This window comes from Electrophorus electricus, chromosome 8 (genome assembly GCF_041902795.1).
Source record: "Electrophorus electricus isolate QZ-2024a chromosome 8, ASM4190279v1, whole genome shotgun sequence".
NCBI classification, from domain to species: Eukaryota; Metazoa; Chordata; class Actinopteri; order Gymnotiformes; family Gymnotidae; genus Electrophorus; species Electrophorus electricus.
The window spans coordinates 9,512,501-9,522,500 of record NC_137504.1 but is presented as its reverse complement, the minus strand read 5'-3'; the positions used below and the strand labels follow the sequence as shown (position 1 = coordinate 9,522,500).

The window sequence follows — 10,000 nt, the reverse complement described above, 5'->3', positions numbered from 1 at the left end:
TATGTCTGCTCTGTCCCTAGGTACTGGTGTATGAACAGGTATCGGTGTATGAGCCTGCGGCACCTGTAGAAAGTGTAAGTGTGTTACGCTACACTAGGAGTATCTCACAAATCTCATTAAGTCAGTTATTGTTTTTGAAGACATATTACAAAGGATAGTAACACCCACTCTATTTACAGCCAGTATTTGTTATACTGGTGTATTTAAGCATTTCTTATACTGTTGTACTAAATTCCATTCAGTAATTTTCATTTATCTGCAAATGTGCAGTACTTTCAACTACAGTCTACATGGTTTATGGTTTATTTTACCATAACGGTAACAAAATATTAACTAAAACTTTTTTTTTTTGTTTTAAATCAAATGTACAAATGGAGTGCTGGCCTGCGGTAGGTCATGGTGAGTGCAGTTACTGTGGACGACTGCAGGTCTAAGATGAGTGTTCTGGGGCTCTGAGCTTTCTTTAGCTCATGGAGAGACTTCTGTACGTCCACAGTCAGGAACAGTCAGGCTAATAAGGTGCACAGTTTAGGTGAAGTATTTTCGAAAACTTGTCTCCCCCTACGTATGTGAAAGCACACAGCCAGCAGAACAGACGTCAGGCGATGTGCTCCACAGCTGGGGCTGGGCTGCTCTTACACTAACATGGCTCCTCATGCTGGAAAGCCCCTGGACGTGACTGCTCATAATCACTGACCCGTACTCATTATCAACATTTTAAACATTGGCATGGCTTTCACTCTCTCTTGCCTCTTTCTCGCTCCATCCCTCCCTCTCTCCCTCTATCTTTCTCTTATTTCCTCTCTCTCTCTCTCCCTCCCCCCCCCCCCCACACCCAAGGCTGCGTGTGGCATGGTGCGGCGTGACGTGCGTGTCATTGTATAGGAATGGCCTGTGCAGAATGCGTCTGCTCTCCCCTGACTCCTCTCTCTGATGGCTATGCAGGCTGTGACTCGGAGCAGCAGCTGTCCTCTGGCACTCCTCCTCAGATCTCTGCACTCTCCACGCCTCCGCCCCCCCCCCGTCCCTGGGCCCGGCCGCTAACACCTGTCTCTGTCCATACTCCTGCACAGCCCGTGAGAAATGCACGGCCCTCCCCGTCTTCCTAAAGAGGGTGTGTGCGCGTGCGTGCGTGTCTGCGTGAGTGTGCATGCTTGTGCATGTGCATGCTCCACGGCGAGAACGTTTGCACGATGTTTGCACGTTCCGCAGCAAGGCAGCGACGCGGCGCGGCGGTCGCGCGCGGGGCGTGTGGTGCATCGTGGGACAGTGGCGGAGCACTCCAGCGGGAGGTGTGGGAGCAGGACACTGATAGAGAGATGGCCTCAGCGTGGGGCTAATGCCGGGGCCGGCGTGCAGAGAGGGGGAGCGCGCGCTCCATTCGGAGAAGGCCGGAGGGGGCAGAGCCGTGGCCCCGCGCTCCCCTGGAGCAGATGGTTGATAAAGTTGATCGGGGAATTAAAGTGTCAGAGACGGAGGACGCGTCACGCGCAGATGGATGGGATTGTGGGATCGTCTCCAGAGGCTAGGACAGGGGCAGCTTCTCTCGCTCCACGCTGCACAGTGACAAACACACACACACACACACACACACACACACACACACACATGCATGCACCACCACCATCCTGATACGGCCCTGGCCAGAGCTATTTCTTGTGCCCCGCGGAGCCATTAAAACTGTGTTTGTGCGTAGGATCCACAGCAGGCTCTCAGGCTCCATGCTGGTTGCACAGGAAGTGTGCAACATTTTGCTGTTTTTTGTGCTGTTTTTTAACTTGAAAATGATTCGACGACCACTTTCAGGCAGCCCGTAGGGGGATGGTATGAAAGCAGACACGGAGAAGATGAAAGAGGTGGAGGGGGAAAGGGGGAGGGGCTAGCGAGATTTTCTGTGATTGATGATTGGGAAGCCAATGGATTGGAGAATTGACTCTGATCACCGCGTTGCTTCCAGTGATAGTGTTAACCCAGCAGTATTCCAATCTGGATCTCAAATCCAAATCTGATCCTGGATTTTGTAATCCGTCAGAGATGCTTAAATGATTAATGTACCTGGTTGGACACTTGACGTCACACCTGAAAATCGGTAAGACCTGGACCTCGAGGGCCGTGACACAAATACCGTGACGCTGTAATCTCAGATCAAGCCCAGAAATCTGACGCACCCCAAACACATCCCTTCCGTTTTCCGAATCCCGTCCCTCGCTATAAGTCAGCTCTTCATGGGAGACGTGTTATGCTGGTGTTCTACTGGGCTGCAGTGTATGAGCACCTGCGTTAACCTCAGCTCCCCCCCCCCCCCCCCCACCACACACCTCCAGGTCCGAGAAGCAGAGGGGGCCGCCGGATTGGGCGACGACGCAGAACACTCTGCCCCTTCCTCCATCGTCAGCTACCGGCCACACCTAAGGGCTATGCCTAAGATATCCAGCGTCCTGCAAAGCCTCGCGCCCCGGGACAGGCAGGAGAAGGCCAACCCGCTGTCAGTCACAAGCAGGCTCCACCCAAACCAGCCGCCTGATCCTAACACTGGCAAAGGTGAGGAGCTATTGGCTAATCTCTGATCGCGTGTGTGTGAGTGTGTTTGTGTGAGAGTAGTATGTGCCAAATGCCGACGTTTATTTTCTTGCCTTCTTTACTGGCTGGCAAGAATCTGCACTAGTCTTTGTGTTGTTTATTTTAGCGAGACTGACTGCTAAGTTTTTGTTTATTTCTTTCTTTGTTTAACAGTAGCTTTAAACTGTAGTCTCTTTGACTGCTTCACCCCGTGTCACGTATAAATTGAGAGTTGATCTTTTTCACCATATGCTGAACAGGCCTAGACTACTGGAATTTTTATGACCTGGCAGACCTTGGCCAGACTGCACTTGTGAAAGCTTATTTCTGTCTCTGAACACCCAGGTCATGGACCAACACGGGGCGGGGGGACTCTCGTCTCATTTGACTTTTGTCTCAGTGCTTTTGGACCTGTTTAAAGACATCCTCGATTATGCATCTTGCGTATCAGGGCCTTTTGTTGTTTTATGTCTCTGTGTGTTATGTTTGTGTCCATTCTCAGCCGGTTTCTCCACGCTGTATATCGGCACTCAGCTACGAGCTGTAGTTCACTCCAAACACATATAGCCAGTGATCGTTGAACCAGTGTCCCCTAAAAGCTAGACTAGCACCATCCAGTGTGTGTTATTAGGTATTACATATAAATAACTTTTATCAATGCCCCCTACTGGACACATAAATACACTACAGCTGCTAAAGACTCATTGCTTTACCTGCACAGGTAAAGTAAGCAAACACTCTCTTCATGTAGTATATATTCTTTCATATATATATACAGTCCCATTTATGGAAACTCTACAGAATAACTGCTGTGTGTGTTTGTGTGTGTGTGTGTGTGTGTGTGTGTGTGTGTGTGTGTGTGTGTGTGCGTGTGTGAAGGCTGGACCTGAACGCACACGATCACCTTTCATCATGGAACTATCTGCCAGTACCTTTCTGATTTAGCCCTGTCACACACCGCTCTTCTGATTTGTATTTTAGAGGATAAGAGGGATTTGCTGTAGGGGTGTGTGTGCGTGTGTGTGTGTGTGTGTGTGTGTGTGTGTGTGTGTGTGTGTGCGTGTGTGTGAATTGGTTCCTGTGGGTGCACATATGCGTGCGAGTGTAACAGCCTCCCGCAGCTGCTGGCTTCGTCTATGCGTGTATGCATGCGTACGTGTAAGCGTGCGTGCGTGGGTGCATTTGTGCACGCGTGTGCGTGTGTGTGTGTGTGTGTGTGTGTGTGTGTGTGTGTGTGCGTTGCGTCTCCTCTCTTCACCTTCAGAGGGAAGGACACACATTCCTGTGCTGCTTCCCGACTCTGGCCCTGGGCGACGCTCGGCCGGAGCTGATAAGTGACAGGGCCCCCAGCCTCCACTCCGCTCAGACCCCCTCCCCCTCCCCCTCTGGCAGCCGTGACCCCCCCGCGGCCTGGATCAGCGCACAGACGTGCCGCTCCGGAATTCTGCCCTCTGCCCCACTTGCGCCCACCACCCCACCCCCCTTCCCTCAGAGGTGGGGGCATTTAAAGAGATAGCACCCTTTTTTTTTTGTTGTTGTTTCTGAGGATGTTGGTGCAGTTCTCCTCGCATCTGCCTGGTTCTGTGTGTGTGTGGGTGCGTGCGCGTGTGCGTGCGCGTGTGCGTGCGCGCGTGCGGATTTTTGGAGGGGAAATAGAAACGTCCCACTTATAGCCCGCTCACAAACCGATTGTTGACGGGCAAATGGAGGGAAGGAAGAGAGAGAGTGAGCGAAAGAGAGAGAAGGAGAGAGAGAGAGCAGGAGAGGGGAGAGTTGGTGTTTGGTGCTCATGATCAGGTGTTTCCAGGCTTTGCCACAACTGACTGCACGGTTGGCGGGGGTGCGGGTGGGGCGGGGGGGGGGGGGGGGGTCTCAGGCTCAGGTTCCATAGCTCTTCACGGATCAGGGTGTGTGTGTGTGTGTGTGCCGGGGGAGGAAGCGGGAGGTTATGGGAGAGCGCAGAAAGCCGTGCAGGGGCGAGTGGTAGCATGGGGAGGTGCTAGGCTTTACACTGGTGTCAGCTAACAAGAGGGAGTGGCGCGGGACGCTAACATGTACCAGCACACACTTGCACTCACTCACACACACACACACACACACCCACACACACACACACACACATATGGGATGTGTTTGTAGGGCACAGCACAGGCTATTAGTGGGGCGTGGAGAACGTGGTGGATCAAACAGCTTTGGACTACGAGTGTGACCGTGCCTGTGAGTGTGCTCGCGTGTGTGTGTATTTGCCTGTGTGTGTGTGTGTGTGTGTGTGTGTGCATGCGTGCGTACGTGTGAGAGTGCTGTGCGTGCATGTGTGCCCGCCTAGGTCGCTGGAGCCTGTCCAGGGTTTCCGTGGCGACCACACAACACAGTGAGACAATCAGAGGCAGGCCCACGCAGTGCGGCGAAAGGACATTAGCACAGGAACCACAGGTCAGGGGCCGGGGGGGGCAGATAGAGGGGAGAGAGAGAGAGAGAGAGAGAGAGAGAGAGAGAGAGAGAGAGAGAGAGAGAGAGAGAGAGAGAGAGAGAGAGAGAGAGGAAGACAGCCACCCTGGTGGTGCTGTGTGGAGGAGCGGTTGGGACCTGTCCCCGCATGGCTGACGGGTCCCTGCGGCTGCTGGGAAACAGCTCCTGGCTTCCTCGCTGGCCGCGCCACCTCGTGACTCACAGTGGGGAATATTGGGACACTCTGCTCATCGGAAACAGCAGGGTGTGTGTGTGTGTGTGTGCGTGCGTGCGTGCGTGTGTGTGTGTGCATGTGTGCGAGTGTGTGTGTGTGTGTGTGTGTGTGTGTGTGCGTGTGTGTGTGCGGCAGAGATGCTGTGTGTTGGTGAGACAGAGTTTGTGTGGAGTGGAAAGGCAAAAAAAAATAAAAATAAGCGTGTCGGAGTTTGTGCGTGAAAGCGAGAAGGGGTAAGTGTGTGTGTGCGCGTGTGTGCGCGTGTGTGCGCGTGTGTGCGTGTGTGTGCGTGTGCGTGTGTGTGTGTGCACGTGTGTGTGTGTGTACAAGTGTGTGTGTGTGTTTGCGAGAGAGAGAGATAGAGAGAGAGAGATAGAGATAGAGAGAGAGAGAGAGAGAGAGCTCACACATCTGTGTCCCCCGGGGACGGGGCTAAAAATACGCAGTTCCTCAAGCCTTCTGGTGTCTGAGCAGCGTCTGTCTGCTCTCCACCACCATCCCTGCGGCCCTCCTTTCCTCATCTCCCATCCCTCCATCCCCCAATTACACACACACACACACACACAACCACACACATGCACCAACCATACCCAGCTGCGTCCCTGCTCCACTTCCTTCGCCGACGACCTCCGGTCTGGCAGTCTGCAGCCCAGGAAGAAAGAGCCAGGGACAGAGGGGAAAAAAAGGAGCTGTGTGGAGAGGGGGAGCACAGCAGAGGGAGGAGACACAGGGAGGGCCAAGAGGAGCAGGGCCAGGGGAAATATGGGAGCGCAGATACAGCCTGCCTCCCTGAGCCGGATCGAGGAACGTCATAATGCCATCAGTTAATATGTCCCACTTTTGCTAGGACCTCTCCCGTATCCAGCTCATCACGTCACATTACAGTTGCACTCAGCCACTCCTTCCTGCTTCTCTCTCTCTGTCCACCTCCCAGGGAGAGATTTCCGTGTGACGGCCGCCTCCAAGCGGTCTCTGTCCGTGGAGGCGGAGTCCGAGTCCACGGTGGGCGGGGACAGCTGCTCGGGGCGGGGCCGCGTGGCCGAGCTGATGAAGACCTTCAGCGTGACTTGTGACTCCACCCCCTCACAGACTCCTCCCAGGGCCAGCAAACCGCCAGTGCCCACCAAGCCGAGTCACCTGCAGCTCCGCCCCTCCCCTTTGCTCAGGTAATGAGGCAGCGGGCGTGTCCTGCGTCGGAGCCCGGACGAAGCGGACGCCCGCAGGTCGTGCAGGTCGCGCAGGTCGCACAGCCACCTGTGTGCGGTGAGAGACTCTCTCTGGAACTACCCCACTGCTGCGATTACACTGGGAGTGCGGCACGATGAAGGGTGTTTGTGGTGGGGTGTTTTTGTTGTTGTTTTTGTTTTTATTGTAGTGACAGTCTTCTTAGCAGGAGTGAGACACATGCATCATGTTCTGATTTTACTGGTTTTTTACACTTTTTTTCTGTCTTCTCTGTATTCCTAGCGACCTTGTTGTCTTTATTATATCACAGTTACATTTTTTAAGTTGTTTTTACCATTACAATTTTTTTGTCTGGAATTCCACACTTGTTTTTTTATATGACTCAGTTGTCTGTCACTGCTCTGGCCCTTCTCAGCCCTCTGCAGGAGCTGCTAAACGCTTTTCACATTTCTGAAAAGAAGCAGTTAACAGGACTAATGAGAGGATACGTTTTGATGGCTTATTTGAAAGAAAACCAGGAAGTAGGCATTTTCAGCCTGAAGGCGCATTACAGTGGAAAACGCATTTCTCCTCAAGCAAATGAAAGAAAATAGAAAATAATGTTTTTAGATAAGATTTCCCATTAAAGCCATTTCGCTCACGTGCTTCTCGAGCTGTTTAGGTCCTGTTTTTGCGCTGTAATATGCCGGGACATTGACAGAAATGTAAGCAAAATAACTGCATGATTCTTCAGGTTAGTGACTACCGACTCTTCGATGTAAGGTCAGAGTGTGATTGTGCGCATGGCATGTCGCCTTTGACCTCTTCAAGCGGCTTTATGGGAAATGAAGTGTTGGGGATACAGCTCCGTTGGCCTCCAGTCAGAGAGCATGCCTTCTTCAGAAAGCCGGGTAGGGGGTGACTCACTAGGGCTGAGAGACATTTCTGTGCGACGGCTCAGACGATGCCAGTAGTCCTGTATGGACCGCCAAGTCTAGAGCCCTCCTAAAGAGGGCAGGGGTCATGTGGGGGTCAGGGGTCACTGTCCATTACAGCTGAGATGCATCCTTTGCGATGCATCCTCAGCCCGGAGGTTTGAATGAGCATTTGGGCAGATGTGCCGCTAATCACCTAGACTGGAAACCTCGGCCAAGGCGCCTTAAAATCCTTCCTTAAAATCCCAAAAGGGCTTCCGCTGGTGTCCTGCCGTTCAACACGTAATGGGTTCCCATCCGGGGCCGACACGGATGTTAAAAGCCCTGAAAGGGAGACTGTGTGATTATTTCACAAACACAAGGTTACGGTAATCTTCAAAAACACAAGGCTACGGTCATCTAAAAAAACACAAGGTTACGGTCATTTTCACAAACACAAGGTTACGGTCATCTTCACAAACACAAAGGTATGTTCATCTTCACAAACACAAGGTTACGGTCATCTTCACAAACACAAAGCTACGTTCATCTTTACAAACACAAGGTTACGGTCATCTTCACAAACACAAGGTTACGGTTATCTTCACAAACACAAGGATGCGGTCATCTTCCAAAAACACAAGGTTACAGTCATCTTCACAAACACAAGGTTATGGTCATCTTCACAAACACAAAGCTACGTTCATCTTCACAAACACAAAGTTACAGTCATCTTCTCAAACACAAGGTTACGGTCATCTTCACAAACAAGGCTACAGTCATCTTTACAAACACAATGGTCCGGTCATCTCCGCAAACACAAGGCTACGGTCATCTCTGCAAACACAAGGTTACGGTCATCTTCACAAACACAAGGTTGCAGTTTCAAATTCTTGCACCCAGTCAATAGACACCTTGTGTGCATGATGACATCAAGATATTACGACAAGTCCCCACTTTTGGGTCAAGGTTTAGAGAATGCCTCCACGCTGTAGACCATTTATAGATGGCTTTTCCTCAGCCTCTGAAAGGGTTCTTCCTGACACCAAAAACAATTCCCCTGTGAGTCTACCTGAAGCTTTTTTTAAGACAGCAAGGGCAGGATTCTTCCGTGTTTACTTCTCTTCTGTTCTTTGCAATCCTGTCTGACTATACAAAGTGAACTTCTACTTAAGGGAGCATAGCTCCTCCTCTTCCAGCTTTTGTAATCTAATTATTGGCCAGTCAGATGTCAATCACCTTTGATAGTGGGTTTTTTCCAATGTTCTGTAAACAGTTTTCAGTGTTCGGGGTGTAATATTTGGTTACAATTTTTGGTTCTCCTGTGTTGCATTGCGTCATTGAGGGAGGTGTTGTATATGGTGTCTCCATATAGGCTGACAACTTGTGTCCATGGCACATGTGTGGATGAGTGTGGGCTGACGTCTGCGTGTGGAATGGTCACAGTTCTGCAATAAAAACAAGCCAAATCCTTTGTGACTCTGCATTTTTGTTATACATACTGAGATGTAAAGGGGAGCACTTTGTCATGCCTAGGGGGTGTATGCGAGTCGGAGTCTTCTCAGTCTGACTACATACTTATGTTAATGGAAACCTTCCAACTATTTTCCGGTCATTGCCACGTAGCGTCTGATGCATCATCTCTGCGTAGTATCTGATAAAGCCAAAATGGAGTATCTGATAATGTAGTATGTGGTAAAACCAAAACCCGGTGTCCGATGAACCTCTTGGCTTGGCCCTCTCCACAGCACAAGGAGAGAAAGAGAGGAAGTCAGAGTGAGGCAGCAGGACCAAACCTATTAGCTGGTCAAAACAATGACAATTCTGGACTACCGATGAATATATACAGCTTTGTCTTAATTGCAGCTTAAAAATATATACATGTAATGCTGGATGGTGTTATAGTGTGTTGGTTTATCTGACGTGTCGCCTAATAAACGCACTTGGAGTTCGTCTGAGGATCATTACTGCTGCCTCTTGTTCAAGGTGATGCTTGTTTATCTGTGTGTTCATCTGTGCTTAGTCATGTGCGTATTGGAACTGTGAAGGCACGGATTGTTACATTCTTACTACGAATCTGCTGGCACCAGATGTACTTGTGTTGTACTGCACGGAGATTCAGTCCAAACTAATGTGTGACAACTCCTCATCGTCGGCTCCATCCTTCAGGGTGTCATCTCCGTTCCCCACACACGCACGCACGCACACACACACACACACGCACGCACGCACACACACACACACACACACACGCAGTCACACATGTGTACTCGAATGGGAGTTGGATCCCAGTCCTGCGCCTGGGAGTGCAACAATGGGAATGGCTCTTCTCTGACGCACAGAGACGTTGGCGAGCCGTTTCCAGGAGAGTGCGGGAGGCCCTTGGCAGCCTCCCTCACGCCCCCTTCCTCCTCCTCCTCCTCTTCCTCCTCCTCCTCCTCCTCCTCCCCTCAGCCTGGCCACCACCGACGGGGCCCTCCGATGAAAGATAAAAAGGAGTCGTTGTTGTTGCCGGCGCACAGGGGAGATGGACGCTTCTGTGTTCCTCCGCCTGCCTCTATCTTCCGACGCCCACAGACGGGGGAGGGGGGGGTGGAGAGAAAGAGTGGGGAAAAAAGGGAGAGAGGGAGAGGAAGAAATGCACGGCCTTCTGGGGCGCTTCCCCCCCCCTCCCCTCCTC

General features: G+C 51.4%; 1 protein-coding gene across 4 annotated transcripts in view; it reads left to right on the top strand.

The window, feature by feature from the left end:
• The window catches only part of zgc:100829 (uncharacterized), an 18,125-nt gene extending 9,333 nt beyond the window's left edge, over positions 1-8,792 (top strand). For 3 of the 4 annotated variants that reach the window (XM_027022685.3, XM_027022686.3, XM_081718869.1), the window contains exons 6-8: positions 21-74; positions 2,325-2,541; positions 6,177-8,792. In XM_027022685.3, coding sequence (XP_026878486.2) covers positions 21-74; positions 2,325-2,541; positions 6,177-6,412 — 507 coding nt within the window. In that variant the 3' untranslated portion in view covers positions 6,413-8,792. The remainder of the gene's footprint in view (positions 1-20; positions 75-2,324; positions 2,542-6,176) is intronic. The other variant, XM_081718870.1, reaches the window with a different exon arrangement.
• Positions 8,793-10,000: the final 1,208 nt, after the last annotated feature.